The following is a 16,061-nucleotide window of genomic DNA, read 5'->3' as shown; positions in this document are numbered from 1 at the left end:
CCTGAATCAAACAATATTTTAATAAGAACGAAGTGAATAAAAAAAGTACCAGAAACTACTTCGGTAGACCGTTCAGCTTCATTGCGACTCATCACGAAATGTTTACCTGGAATCTTATTCTGGTGGTTGCTTTCACTAGCAGGCTTCTTGTAGCTCCCTTGGTTGTTTTATGACCCTACAGGTTAAGAACCTTCACTAGTGGAAAAAAACATAAGGGTTGCAGTGCAAAGGTTGCGTTTTTTGAAAAACGCAACCCTTAATAGTGAAGGGTTGCGGTTAGCCCAAAAACCGCAGTCCTTTGTAAACGAAGGGTTGCGGTCAATGCAAAAACTGCACCCCTTTTAGTGAAGGGTTGCGGTTAGCCAAAAACCGCAGCCCTATAAGTAATAAAGGGCTACAATTTTTGGGCTAACCGCAACCCGTTATGGGATTTTTTGTATAATTTTTATTAGAATTTTTCGGGCCTTTAAACACAATTCTCATGCCTAACCATAAACACAGTACAATCTCACGCCTCCTTCTCCCTCTTCTCTCTCACCCTCCTCCATTCTCCCTCGTAGCCCAGAAATTCGGAACCCCCCCTTAGCTGAAACAGCCTCTCGAAATCATCACGTGAATTCGGCGACTCATGCTTAAAGCTTAACACATGTCTTGCTCAAGCTTTTCAATCTCTTTACTCTGCAAAGCAACGAAATCATTATAAATGTCGCCATTGCTAATTAATTTCTAGGGTTCTAGGGTTTGCGCATGAGAAGAAGAAGGAAAAGATGAGAAGGGAGGAGAGAGAATAGTGGTGAATAATTCTAGTGTTTGCGTGTTGGATTTCATCGCGTTTGCTTGGTGTTGGATGGGGGCGAGGAACAACACATCAACCTAAGTCGACGAAACGTTGCCGGAATCTTCTTTGACGTCGCCGAAATCTAAATGGTGAAGTTCTTCCATCTATTCTCTTTTACCCATCTCTGAGCTGTAGTTTGAATAATAGAATTTCTAAATAAGCCACCATTTTTGTTTCTAGAACAGATGATCTTCGCAACTTATTTTCCACCAGATGTAGAGAAAGGATTTTGGCGAGTGGATAGTTTTAAGATTGCTTTGGCCTTTATGCAGTTTCCTCGCGCGAACCAACAACAAACACCATCACACATTTTTCATTTTTTTTTATATTTTATTTGTGAAGCGTTTGTGACTATTAATCTAGCTAGGAATTATTTACCTTTTTTTAGGCTGTAATCAATTTCTTGATATATTATTTGCAGTTTATTCCGATGTGTTGTTCTTGGCATTCCAATATTATCAATTTATGTTGTAACACCCCCAAAATCCATACACGTCTGCAGCTACGTCGCATCGACTTTGGGAGTGTTACCGCCCCGATGGAATGCAAGGCATAAATAGAAATACGGTAACTCAAATCATTGTCTCAAAACTAAATTGCAGCGGAATTAAAAATGTAAATACAACTCGGGAATCATAGATGACCCCTTTTATTCAAACCTCAAATCATTTAATAACGTTCTATAAAATCCAGTAGTACTTAATCCAAAATGTTTAACTTCAAAACTAAAGACTAGCCCTCGTATGCTTGATATCATGCAGCAGCACCAGCACACCTAGTCTGCTCCCCATTGAAGCGTCAATGGTTCATCACAGGTCAACAAACACATAATAACACACAGAATCAGCTATGCTGAGTACGTAATGAACCATTGAAAATATATGAACATAAATGATGCACTCATGAACAATCTGATATATGATACTACGTTATGTCACATCCTTTAGTCTTTCTTTCTTTGGCATCGAACGGACACCGTCATCTTACTAGAATCAAACAGGCTACTGAATCCTTAATAGACAACTTGGTCTATTAGATGAAATGCAAATACGGTTTGGTTCCGTCTCACACCCATCACCTTAGTATGCATACCCCCAAGATCGTACGGAACCTTCCGCCTACTTGAGTTATCAAAATATAAGGACACTACTGTCGTCACAGTAGGCCTGCGTAGGAGTGTAAAACAAGTCCCACACTCCCCCCATTGTTCTTTACTTGTAGGGAGTCCAGCTACAAGTTATTGCCATAATCTTCTTTTACTACTATCTAATCTTTTCATATCCTCAAAGAGTCATTTACATGCTCTCTTAATTACAATGCTCAAATCTTATCTCTTGTAACACTCTCGTTACACTATGGATTAGATTAATAATGCTTATGTTACACTACGATAGAACTTCGCATCTCAATGCAATATATTGATTTCACGTTACAAACGTCTAACCAAACAATCACAATCAAATGTTCCCTATCATGCTACTAGGTTCCAATAAAATGAACTGCAACCTAATCATGATACTAAAACTTGGAATTAAACTGGTACGCGTACGTACCTTGTAGGGGAGAATTTTCGCTATCTTAATTGAACGAGCCGCTTATGAAATTGGGACCTAAACTGTTAATAAAAAGCTTTAGTGCTACGTCCTTGATAACACTACCAACTACTACATACTAAGACCATAACAATCTAATGATTTGAATCAAACGATATCTAATACCTTATTCAAGAACTTTCGTTACTTTTCTATTCTAGTGGATTTAACGTCTTTTAAGAGTCAAAGTTAGTGAGCAACTAAACTTAGTTAGTGTCATTAGTCCCCTATTTTACCAAACCAAATAGGTCATAAGTCCAACCACGACTTATGTCCAGAAGTCCAGTCTTACGTCCAAGAATTAGGTCTCATGTCCAAAAGTTAATTCATATGTGCAAAAGTTATATGTCCCACAAATCAGGTCACGCATAAAAAGATGATAAATTTAACTAATACAGTAATACACTTTTTCTACTCCCATCTTATTCCATTACAAACCTTAACCAGATTTTTAACTTAAAACAAAATAATAATTTAACTAGTTAAACAGTCTAATAAATTGATAAACAACTTTAATTACTAATTACTAATTACAACTTACGTAATTACAAAAACAGTAAATATAAAATAAACTAATAAAATTGATATAATAAGTTAAGTACATAATAGGTTTATACCACTGACTTTCACCGGCAAAAGAATTCCGGCGACCAACTTCCGGTGACGATGCACACTTTCCGCCGCCTACTCGCACGGCCACGTCACAGCCTTCGCACAAACAGCCCGACGAACACCTTCGCACCCCCCTTCGTTTCGTCGCCCAACCACACTCGCGCGACCCAGATCTGTCGCGCCACCACACTCGCACGACTCGGACACCGCTTGAACACCCTCAAACACGAGCCAACACCACCGCTCGCACCAAAACTCTCGACGGAACTCGCACAAAACCTCGAACCTTCTCGACGGAACTCGCACAAAACCACGAACACTCTTCGCACCAAAACTCTCGATGAAACTCCGTCTCGCACCAACACCACTCACGCACAAAACACACAGGCGACAAGAGGGAGGCGGAGAAAGAAGTGAATGAGGGAAATCCGAGAGAGAGAGAGAGCAGCGAGAGATTGAGAGAGAAATCTGAGAAGGAGAGAGAGAGAGAGAAGGAGTTGAAAATCGGCTGAGGGAGAGGGAGAGGGAGAGGAGAGAGAAAAAAAACGGCTGAGGGAGAGGAAGAAGAATTTAGGGTTTTCTTTTGTTTTCTGATTTTTCCTTCTCCTATTCGTTTTATACTCCCTTCATAAAAAGGTAGTAACCCTAGGTCAAGTAAAAATCAGTTTAACCTTTTAAAAACTCCCAAAATTTCCTAAACCAACTCATATTATCAATATTTTATTCCTATTATTTTGTAAATAAACTGAAATACCTTTTATTAATTTCTTTATATTTTCTTAATTAATACAAAATAACTCCCAAAATACGGAGTATTACATATGTTGTAAATTTATTAATATATTTAGAGGTAAAAAAATACAAAAAAAATATTTTTGGGTCTAAAGGGTTGCGGTTATGGTCAAAACCACAGCCCTTTGTACAAAGAAGGGTTGTGTTTTAAGCCCAAAACCACTGCCCTTCCATATAGGTAGGGTTGCGGTTTTGGGCCTAAATCGCAGCCCTTCACTTTTAGTGAAGGGCTGCTGGCCAAAAATGCAGCCCTTAGGACTGTTTTGACCGTAGCCCTTGTATTTTTTTTTCCACTAGTGCTTGATTCCATGACTATTTGAACCCATGCCTCAACTGGTTACCTCTCCTATTACCATTCTGCTCTTTCTTTTTCTTAGTGAAGTACTCATACTTCCTATGGCTCTTCTTCTAGCACTAGTTACAAGTTACTAGGTCTCCCTTATAGTCCCTACCAGGATGGTTATTACTGCACTTCCTACAATGGTAAATCCTCTCAAACTGGCCCTTATTGTTGTGCCATCGCCAAAGATGGCTTAGAACCAATAGTTCATTACCGAATGGATCTTTCCGTTCTAATACTCTATACGAGAGTTATCAGTATTTATCAAATATGTTCCTATCTAACGAAAGACTATTTGATCAAATGATAAAGACATTGTTGAGAAAAAGATGGCTTTTCCCGGATGAAATGAAATTAGATAGAGAAGATCACTAAGATTTCGTGAATCGCTTCGAACTTATCCCAATTCCAAGATCTCGGATCGTCAGACGTCTGGTTCTGTAATAGAGATGGAATTACAAAATAACCATCAACTATAACCCCAAAAGAACTAGATTTCGTAAACAACATAGAGGAAGAATGAAGGGAATGTCTTATCGAGGGAATCAATAAAGCTTCAATTTTTTCAAAAATTGATCTTAAAAGTGGTTATCATCAAATGAGAATTAGAGAATAGGATGAGAGAAAAACAACACTTAAGACTAAGCAAGGTCTTTATGAGTGGATGGTGATGCCCTTTAGCTTATGCAACGCCCCCAGCTCTTTCACGAGACTTATGAATGAGATACTTTGTTCCTTTTTAAACACGTTTGTTTATTTGGATGATATGCTTGTCTATAGTAAGAATGTTGATGATCACTTGATGCATTTAAGAAGTTTATTTGAGAAGCTTAGGGAACAAAAGTTGTATCGCAAGATGGAGATGTGTGAATTTCTTGTTTCGAGCATTGCGTTTCTTGGTTATATTGTCTCAAAGGAGGGAGTACATGTTAATCCCTCTAAAGTGCAAGCAATCTCTTCATGGCTGGCCCATACTAATGCGCATGAGTGCCGAAGTTTTCATGGTTTAGCTTCGGAACTTCTCTTCTATTATGGCTCCTATTACTGCTTTGTTAAAGAAAGGACAGTTTGAGTAGTGTCCTTTAGCTCAAAAGGCGTCTGAAGAAGTGAAAGAGAAGTTGTGTAGTGCTCCCATACTTGTTTTGCCGGATTTTAACAAGCTATTTGAGGTGGAGTGTGATGCAAGTGGCTTGGGAATTGGTGTTGTTCTAATTCAAGAGAATGGCATATTTCTTATCTGAATGAGAAGCTTAATGGTGCCAAGTTGAATTATCTAACTATGATCGAAAATTTTATGCCATAGTTCGAGCATTGGATCATTGGTCATATTATTTCAGGCCTAAACCTTTCATTCTTCATTGGGATCATGAGGCTCTCAAACAAATTCTTGGCCAACAAAAACTCAATCATAGGCACGCCAAGTGGGTTTAGTTTCTTTAATCCTTCCCTTTCTCATCTAAGTATAAGGAATGTTGTGTAAACCATGACTTATGGTGTGTTTAGAGGACATGTTAATTCTTGTCATGAATAATATAAATAGTCATGTCATGCTACCATACAAGAGGAAGAATGATTAATACAAAAACCTTGTTATTGAATTTGATTATGCTTTCAATTATTTACGTCTACTAAGTTAATTTTCAGAAGTACTTAGTGTTTAATCTACCTAATTCCAGGAGTGATCAGAGTGAGATTAAGATTCGTTGTAAGTGTTCAATAGTGTTCATTCATTAAGAAATATCCCTTGTTACTTGTTCCGTCCTCATTTCGTATTTTTCATTGTGTTTGTTCAAATTGGTGGTTTCTCTTGAGTGTTTAGTTATCCTAGCTACGCATTCATATCAAGTCATATGAGTAACCCCAAGTGTTCACAAAAATTACCCGATGCGGGTCAAGATGAAATTCCATATGATAGTATGACTTATGGGCAAATATTTTCCTTTGTTAAAAAAGAAGCAATTGCTTTGTGTCAGGGATTAGCAATTCAAAGTAAATATTCATCTGAAAAAAGGGAAAGACGTAGGGAATTAGGAAGTTTTTGTGCTGCATTCGGTTTACCCAAAATTCAACCTCCCTCTGCCATCAATAAAAAGAGATATAGGGAAAATCTTCGACCAACTAAAAAAATTATTAATAACGACTCATACTATAAAAAGACCTTCAAGACACCCACCAGACCACCAAAGAAAATTATAGATTCCAAAAGACCAATTTATTGTTATAAATGTGGACGAGTAGGTCATAAGGCTAACGAATGTGACTTAAAACAAAAAATTAATGAATTATGTGGTCATGATCCAGACCTTCAACAAAAAAATTTAGCCTTATATTCACTAGAAACCTCCTCAAGATATAACCTTACTGACCATAGTGAAGATAATCTACTGCAAATAAAATCTGATAATGAGTCAACCTCTTGTTGTTCAAAAGAGTCAGCCACGCTTTGTCAAAAGGGATGTTGTAATAATATTTGTTCAATTTCAAAAGATTTATTCTCATAAAAATTACTTTTCAAAATTAATTTTTATTTACTCATTTAATTATTTCAGATGCAGAAAACTCAACCATCTTCCAGTTCCAAAACCAAAAACCTATACCTCACACAAAAGAGAAGAATTCATACCCAAGGTATTCAAGACTTACTCAAAAAACTTTCCCCCACCACAAAAGACTTATCAAATAACCTCACTCAAACAGCCAAAACCCATTCTTTACCTACAATACATAAAACAATTTCCAAACTTTTTTCATTATGAACTAATCATCCGAATATATCAGCTTCCAACCGATATGCAGGAAATCATCATCAACAAAGTAAAGCAAGAAAACTTCAACACATGGTATATCAATTTCCTAACATCTGAAAAAATATCCCCCTATAGCATTTGGCTAACATGGGGACGGTCTATATTAATATTTTCATATTACCAAACTGGAGGATTCTTTATATCCATAAGAGACATTCAAAAGACTGATCCATATTTTCAAACATGGAAATATGGCTTGGTAAGGAAATTTTACGAAGTACCGGAACCAAATACATAATTTTTTAAAGAGTTCACAAAATTCCAGCAATATATATTTTCAACAGTATGTTCCCTTCAAAGAAAAGAATGGATTTATGAAGAAGTCATTTGCGCCAACATAGAAATGGTGAACCGGCAAAATCAAACCAGCCCACTACTTCATACTCATTAATATAATAAAGTGTGATCTTTATTGCAAGGATCCCGCCGTCTTACATCCAACTCAAGCAAGAGCATATGGGTTTTTCTACATCATCCGCAAAATTGAAGAATTAATCCGAAAGAACAACAAAGACCCAGTTACTTTTATCCATTGCGGAAATACAACAATTGTTTTTCCTACATGGCTACAAGAGTATTTTATTACTGGTGTTAACCACTCTGAACCATTAACTCCATACTTATCTCAACTCAAAGCTGGCAAATTTCTCTCTCAAGAAGGCAAAATACTCATATTCAAATTATTAGAAAAATGTCTGCGGGATCTTCCTGGCAAAAGTTAGGGCATTAAAAATAATAAGATCCCGCTAAGTGAAGACCACTTAGGCAAAAATAAGGGACATGTTTTACTAACATTTTCAATGCAGGTACTCCTATGCTGACTCATCAAATATCCGGTATACCAGCTCACTATCTGAGGAATTGTGCATTCATCATCGAAAGGCACAAAAGGACAATATCACAAGAAGACAAATGGATTATACTCCAAAGTATACAAAAGAAGCCACGGGCATGCAAAAACTATCACTCCACATGAGGTCACATGAATCCAAAAGCTCCATTTAAGCAAAATCCAAAAATCAAAATCAAAGTTATCAGTAAAGGAATACTTACAAAATACAAGTTTTCAGATCAACTCAAAGAGAAAGCTGCTTCTGTTTACAAGCGCCAAAACTTATCAAATGCATTCCACAAACAAACAAAATTCATGTACTATAAATAGCCCATTTGTATCTCCGTAGGAATCAAGTGTGTTTTCTTCAGTACAAAATAGAGAGCAAAAATTAGGAATCAAATACAAAAGCCTCGCGCTCAAAATTAGTTCTTACTCAATCCTTGTGTAAGTTCATTCAGGTTCAATCAAAGTAAGTTATTATTCATATCTGCATCTCTTTTAATTATTTTCAACATCTGTTCGAACTATTCAAAACATCTGTTCAAATTTTCAAAATTGATTTCATTCAGTTATTAATTCAATAATAAACTACTTTTTCAAAATCAAAAATAAATTTCAGAACTTTTATTTTCGAAGTTTTTATTAATCGTTTGACGAGATTAAACCTACCGGACAGTCCCCCTTTCGCTATATAATTAATCTATATAATTAATCTGAACTAACAAGTTTGAAATGAAGATTTTGGCTCGATAGCTTTCCACGCCTGGTCAAAAGCAATATCAATGAGAAACGAGTGAAATATGACCTTTTGAAGATGGCTGGCTCACAGAGACGCGTGCGCACGCGGCCAGACCTATATTGATAGGTATGGCCAACAACACGTAAGACGTGCTAAAAATTATACATAGTAAACCATGAAAGTGTAGACATCAGAGAGCTTCTAATTTCCTAGCTCATAGAAGCGTTTAGCTTACAACAAAAGCTGCACCAATACTACAACGATGTAGTAAACTTAGGTAAATGATTCACCTGAAAAAGTATTATTTGTACAAATTGTTTCCTTTCCTAAACTACGAACTTATTTCCCAGTATGAGTTTTTTTCTAATATATATCATACTGGCAAATTCCTCAACAAATGAAGCGCTCGAATCCACTGAGGTTTATGGGAAAGTATAATTCTCCTTAATACTGGCACTGCTCCAGCAGCTAATATTGCTGAATGATTCTCACTGTCCATACTCAAAGTGTACAGAACAGCCAACCCAGCTTCAACAGCCCTCTCACTACCTTGCTCTAACAACTTCACCAAAGGAAAAATAGCACCATGAGCAGCAACAGCTCGTGCTGCACCAACCACGCCTTCAGACACTATCCAGTTCAGTTCTACCACAGCAGCCTCTTGGGCATCAGCTGAGAAGGTGGTTCTTATTTGCTCAACTAATCGTGGAATGGTCTCATGAAGTGTAACGTCAGTCGTAATTGGATTCTCAAACGGGCTTGAAGAGAAGCTGAGCCGAACTAGGCATGCTGCAACCCATTCTTTGTAATCAAGATGGATATCTGATTTAAGAATCTGCCGAAGCAATGTTGTGAATTCATTTGAATCAATCGTCTGACGAAACTGCTGAAAATCAAGCAATTTTGTCAGCAATCTCGAAGCTTGTGAGACAGCACGCCCAATTTCTTCAACATAGACCGCATCAGGCTCTTGATCCTCAGAACAAGTTTCCGTATCTGATATAGATCAGGCAGCATAGTTAAAAGTGCAAACAAAGACATTGAAGCAACAGAAACTAAAGATGAAAGAATTATTTACAGGCACTGTTTAAAGGAAATCTTGTTCTCTTTATCTTTTCTGACTTAGGGGTTGATGCGTGTTCAATAAGGGAGTTCATATTCGCTGTAATATTCAGAGAAAGTACTTCAAAATAAAACAGATACGAAGTTTGTGCATCCAATTGCAAATTTCATAGCATTCTAGTATGCAGAGTCAGCTAGAGAAGTTATCCACTGCCGACCTATTCAGGTGATACGAGGGATGATAAAATAAACTTCTATCAGAGAAGGTGAATACAAGCATCCACTCTTGAGGGTATATTGGAAAATTTAAAAGTAAATTGAAATATACAATTGTTTGTAGCACATCATCTTAGACCTTGTTCTCCTCAAGTGTTTTTTACTAAGCTAAAATTATCTTCCCTAGCTAAATGATGGTTACAAATCAAAACTGACTTTTCCCTATTACAAATGAATTTTGCAGAATTTTTTTTCCATGTGTAGTTATTGATTAAATTTATTATATATTTAGAAGTTGAACAGAACATATCCCTGAGAAGATGTGTTTATACTTCCTCCCAATATACACTGTACACCCTCCTCTAACAAGTACTATGATGATTAACACCAGTCATCGCCCATACACCATCACTGGCTTTATTAGCTTTTTGAATAGATAGTAGGCAAGCTTCAGTTAAAAAATGTCGGGTGCAAGGCAAAACACTGTTTCCCCCCTATCCAAAAATCTCCACTCACTTTGAACTGAACACCCAACCCATCAAACAATTATTTTCCCTACTTCAAGTCAGTTCCCACACCAAAACACAACCATTTTGCCTCTAATCGAACACCATAAGCACAAACTTTAACCTTTCCTTTTTTCTGTTTTCAAGCCTGATTTTGAACCAAGTGAAATTCAGAAAATAGAGTAAAACACACTTAATTTAGACTATTTCCTTCTTTGATCCCTACTTTCTGTCTCTCTTTCCTTGAAAAGATTTGCTTATTCCTATCAGGCTGAGTTATGATTATCTCCCCCCCCCCCCAATACTGAAATATCATTTTGTCTGTTTGATTCAGACCTAACTGGAGATACTTCAAGTCATTTTGTCTTTTCCCATGGTTTCACTAAATCAAGCATCAAAAAGCACTCTTTAAAATTTCATGTGGCATTTTCACGATAATTGAAAAGCTTCTTCACAAGAACAATAATAGTCATTAAGCTATTTGCAAATTAGCTTTTGTTACCATATGTGATGAATTTCAGAAAAAAGAGTGTTGGCGGAAGACTTGCGTTTTGTGGGAATGACCCAAGTACACTTGAGTGGTCTATAGAAAAATAAGATTCCTCTCTAGAAATTTGGGAGAGAATTGCTTAAGAAAGAGGGTTATGTTGGTCAGAGAAGGATTTTAATGGTTTTTCCAACTTCAAGAGAGGGTATGAGAAATTGCACAAAATAGTACATTTTCTAATGCGGTATCTTGAGGAATTAGAGTAATTAAATGTTTCATATTCTAATAAGGTACTCCCCGGTTTCTTTTTTAATCTGCGCACTTTCCTTTTTCGGTATGTTTTTTTATAATCTAAGCTGATAGCATGTCACATCTACTTTCTCCTTTTTAATCACTCATGTCATCCATTTTTTAATAGTTTAACCTACTTTTTAGTTTTTCTCTTCCACTTTTCAGTTTCTTTGTCCATCTTTACAGTTTCTCTTTCATACTTTTCTAATTCCGGCTTGGTTCTTCCCCAAAGTGAAGTGCATTAACCGAAAAGAAACAGAGAGAGTAAATCAACCTTAATTATTATAGAAAAAAATTAAAAAAATAAAGATGGAGAGGTTGCTTACATTTTCATTATTCCTCTTCGAACTCAATATTATGAAAAGCTCCCAAATTTACTAGAGTTGTTTTATATTGTCCCACATAGCTATGAACTTGCTACCTCATTCATCCACCTAACTTATCTAAGGTAGTTGATTTCAGATTGATGAGGTGGCATAATTATTCAGAACGGAGTTGGACACAAGAAGTGACACCAAATAAGACATAAGATCTTAAACCCCCCAAATTTAGAGATGTGACACCAAATGGGACATAAGATCTCAAACCCCCAAATTTCTTTCTCACCTTTAAAAGAATGAGTATCATATTCAATAAGTATGTGTGTATAATTAGGGACAAGATTAGAATGCCCCTTCACACCCCCTTCCCCTGTCAACGATGTTGGGCCAGTTTTGGAATCTCAAGAGTTGATTTTTCTTTTGTTTGGAAGCCACTTGCTTAGATTCCAAGTGACCTCATACATCCTATGTCCCCAAACACCTTTTACATCCCTTCTGCTCTCTCCTCTAACCTGTTCAGCCCCATCACCATCAACAATATGCACATCTCCTCCCCACACATTTATTGGAGAACACAAACCCCATGTTGCACCAACATTTCTCATCCCCCAACCCATTTCGACAGCACAACTGCTAACCTGACCACCAAAATCCTATCTATCTCATCAGACTGTCAAAAATTAACTGCGAGAAAAATATTTCTGTTACCAATCTCAAATTAGAATGGAGACTAGGAGAGAGAGAAGAAATAGGGAAAGAAGGTGGGAGATGATGGTGATGACGCATAGCAACATAGATATCAGCAATGGTGGAGGCATGTTGGGGTTACCTGTTTGCGACGAGTGTAGTAGTAACTGGTATATTGTAGGTGACCTTGGTGGTGGCTGACCTGCTGCTTGGCCATCAACTGGTGCTAATCAGCCTTTGGTATTGACCGATTTCTAGTGCATCCAAGAGAGATGGAGGGTTTGAGAGTGGAAACATGATTTGCATGAGAAGACAATGCAATGAATCAGATAGGTGGGCGACCTATAATTGTGCTCACCTATGCAAGACGTGGGAAGAGGAAGGAAATAGGAGAGAATATTGGGCCTAACTGAAATTGGTTAGAATAGAGTGAGGTGGCACAGCTGATGTCAGAAAGGAGTGGGGAACATTTCTGTTATTAAGGGGCTATAAATAGAGCAAAGAGGAGAGAGATTAGTATCCAGAAAATTGTAGTGTGAATTGAGTTTTGTAGGAGAGTCTTGGCCTCTCGAATGCCATGTTTATCCTGTAATTATTTTCCTGCTTTCAATCAAAATCTCTCTGGGTTGCTGAACTAGCCTTATTTCTTTGAGACTTCTTAGTGTGCAGCTTGTGTGAGTTGAAGAGCATCCAATTCATTACAGACAATACAAGGGATTTAGGAGGAGGTGGGGGGGATGAGGAAAACAGCGTTAGATATGAGAACGGTGTTGGCAACGAGGAGGGGGATGCCCAAGAATGGTGGGGGAGGGGAGGAAGCAGTGGTAATGGATGGGAGGGGACAGAAAGGGAAGGGGTAGCACTAATGGTCGCCATGGCAGGGAGGGAAAAAACAAGGGTGTGGGTTCAAAGTGGGTGAAGATAACTAAGGGGGATTAAGTTCCAAGAGTGAGGATATTCTGACAAATAAGCACATAACTTACTTTAAAGGGGAATGTCGTAAATACATTAGGTAGACGAACAAAAGAAATTGTTGCAAATATAAAGGACTAGAGGAGAATGTTTTCACCCATCTCCTTAGGCATTGAGGAAGCTCCGTTATTGACTATTAGTCAATGACCGCCTCCATCCCATATTAGTTGCACCCAGTCCTTTCCCACACATGCCAATTTACTTAGGACGTACCTTGGTAAAAATTTGTCTAATACTTCCTCCATTTCCGAATAAGTGCAACATAGAGAAGTGACACACAAACCGATACACCTAGAGAGAGAAAGTTGGGACCACACTTAAAAAGGAATTAGGCAACTTTATTAAATAGTAATCTACGCTAATACCCAACAACTTTATCCAAAACACTTTCTACCTGCCACCACAACACCACCACCACCAGCCACCGCCACCACTTTCCCCCTCCCCCACCCCTGCCCACTGCAAAATCCCCCTCCCCTACCCCTGGCCACTAGAAACAACCCTTTTTCCCCTCCCCAGCCCAACCACCAACAGCAATTATCAACAACCACCACCAACCACAATTTCCACGGCAACAATGCATCAACCACCACCACCACAACCGACATCTTCTGCCACTCCCTATCACCATCATTGCAGCAACACACCAACCACCATCGTTCAAAAATCACCACCTTCGAAAGTCTGCAATCGAAACCCTAACCCTTGTTTCACCAACACCACCGCGTGCACCGTCAAGAAATCGAACGCCGCCATATCTAGCTTGACCGTCGGATTTTTGAAATCGAACGGCTACACTTCTCTTATCCCCGGATCTACAATTATATGTTCCATGAAACCTTGTCTTCGGTGAAACCTTTTGGAAAGAACAGTGTGAAGAAGGAAATTATGAACGCTAATAACTGGAAAAAGGCATGATGGAGGAGGCGAGAAAAGGCGAGGAGCTGGAGGAAAACAAGGAGAGGAGGAAACGAAGGAGAGGAGGCGTGGTGGTGTTCGGCCAGTACTAGTGGCGTGGTGGTGCTAGGCTGGTGGTGGTGGTGTGTTAGTAGTGGTAGTGGTAGTGATGATGTCGTGTGGGTTGAGATGAGAAGAGGGTGGTTTGGGTTGAAGAGAGGAGAGAGAGGGGTGGGTTCAGTTGAGGAAGGTGGCTGAGATGCGGGGTTGGTGGCTAAGAAAGAGGGGTGGGTTGGGTTAAGGAAAGGAGGGAGAGGGGTGGGTTAATGTTGTTTAGGTTGGTAGAAGATAAATTTATTAAGTGGAGAGATAAGTAACGACATTTCTATAAATAAAAGGGAAAAAACTGTCCATTTTGAGCTATGTTGCACTTACTATGACATTTTCTAGAATGGGAAATGTTGCACTTATTTAGAAAAGGAGGTTAGTATTAGTCTAAAGGTGGGCTCTATGCCCATCAACCCACTTTCTTTCTCTACGTTTTCCCTATCCTTAAACTATGTGTGAATACACTTGTTTACTTTAGCTTGATCAGAGGCAACAAGAGCTGAAGTAGCATCATCAAAATGGAAGTCATTTTAAGTGAGAAGGAGAGAACCTTAGATTTCCCTTGCCTCTCTTCCTCTTAAGAATTCATCTTTTGTGGGCAACTCCTTGTGACTATTTTCAAGCTATCATTTTATAGGTGGTCCTCCTATCTCTGTTTCAAACATCACCATCCAAATTTCTCCTTCTATACCCCTTTATCTCTCTGCATTTTTTGTAAGAAAAGGTAATCTAGACAGGTTGTCAATGCAAAAGTCTAACTTTCTGAAATATTTGATCTCCAAATCCAATTTGAACATGATATAGGGAAGCGACAAATGGCTCAACAGATTGGAGGATTCACATAGACAAAGCCTCTAACACCACAAGCGAATTAGTGACCTCTCCCACTTCCCATTATCTTTTTCCTGACCATTTACTCCAAAACTCAGGCACTATGAAATGCATAAGGCCAAACAGAAATGGGAATAAATGGGAAGAAAGTTGTTCCTCTGCCTTCAAAAATTCAGTCGTATCCTTATTGCACCTTAATATCTAACCTATCACGGGACTAAAAAGACATAAATGGGAAATGAATTTCCACACACAGAACTTAGAGGCCTAAATCTGTAAGACCATTCATTCTTCTGAGGGCGGTACCTATATATCACTATCGCTCCGTTTGGTAGGGCGTAAAACATTTTCAGTGTAAAATGATTTTCATGGAAAATAATTTACAATGGAAAACACAGTTCCAAAATTAGTTTTCCGTTGTTTGGTTCCATGTAAGCAAAATAATGAAAATGAAAGAAATATGAAAGGGAAAATAAGGAGGTAGTGAGAGGAGTGTGTAAGAGAGATAAGGAAAACAATTTTCCCTTCATTTTGAAGGGAAAATGGTATTCCATCATTAGGAGTGTAATTTTACTCCAAGGGAAAATGATTTTACACTCCTTTGCCAACCAAACAATGTAAAATTAAAAATAGAGGAAAACAGTTTTCAACCTTTTACGCCCTACCAAACGGAGCCTATATGGTACTTCCTCCATTTCTTAATAAATGCATCATATTGACCTTTTACACTATTTGAATATAAACTTTGACCGTATTACTAAATTATAAAGATAACTGTCATTAATTTAATTGTTGTTGGGTTAACCTTAATTTATATTTTTCAAAATATTATTTTTCTTATAATTGTTAATAATATATAATTGAAGATATTGATGATCAAAGCCGTGCATTGGCAAGTGCATTCAGTCAAGATAATGCAATTATAAGACCATGTACAATGGGACTCTCCAACTAGCTTTCTAAGGAGAGAGAAAATGAAGAACTAGTTCTACCCCAACAATGGGACTCTTGGAGGGTTCTTCATGGTCTCTCCAAGGAGATACTTACTCGAAAGTATCTCCATGGAGATACCTTGAAAATAGAGGGAAAGCCTTCAATTCTTTTATGAGCATGACATATGTCATTATTT

General features: G+C 37.9%; 1 protein-coding gene and 1 long non-coding RNA gene across 3 annotated transcripts in view; one reads left to right on the top strand and one right to left on the bottom strand.

The window, feature by feature from the left end:
* The first annotated feature begins 490 nt into the window (after window positions 1-490).
* Window positions 491-1,266, top strand: LOC125498429 (uncharacterized). Its single transcript, XR_007275418.1, has 2 exons — window positions 491-927; window positions 1,024-1,266. It is a non-coding gene; the product is annotated as an uncharacterized LOC125498429 (long non-coding RNA).
* Window positions 1,267-8,705: 7,439 nt separating this feature from the next.
* LOC104908509 (hypothetical protein) overlaps window positions 8,706-16,061 on the bottom strand; it is a 28,818-nt gene continuing 21,462 nt past the window's right edge. For both annotated transcript variants that reach the window (XM_010697624.4, XM_019247073.3), the window contains one exon: window positions 8,706-9,551. In XM_010697624.4, the coding sequence (XP_010695926.2) occupies window positions 8,929-9,551 (623 nt within the window). In that variant the 3' untranslated portion in view covers window positions 8,706-8,928. The remainder of the gene's footprint in view (window positions 9,552-16,061) is intronic.

This window comes from Beta vulgaris, chromosome 6 (assembly GCF_026745355.1).
Source record: "Beta vulgaris subsp. vulgaris cultivar EL10 chromosome 6, EL10.2, whole genome shotgun sequence".
Taxonomy (NCBI): Eukaryota; Viridiplantae; Streptophyta; class Magnoliopsida; order Caryophyllales; family Amaranthaceae; genus Beta; species Beta vulgaris.
This window is presented reverse-complemented; position numbering and strand designations above follow the sequence as displayed.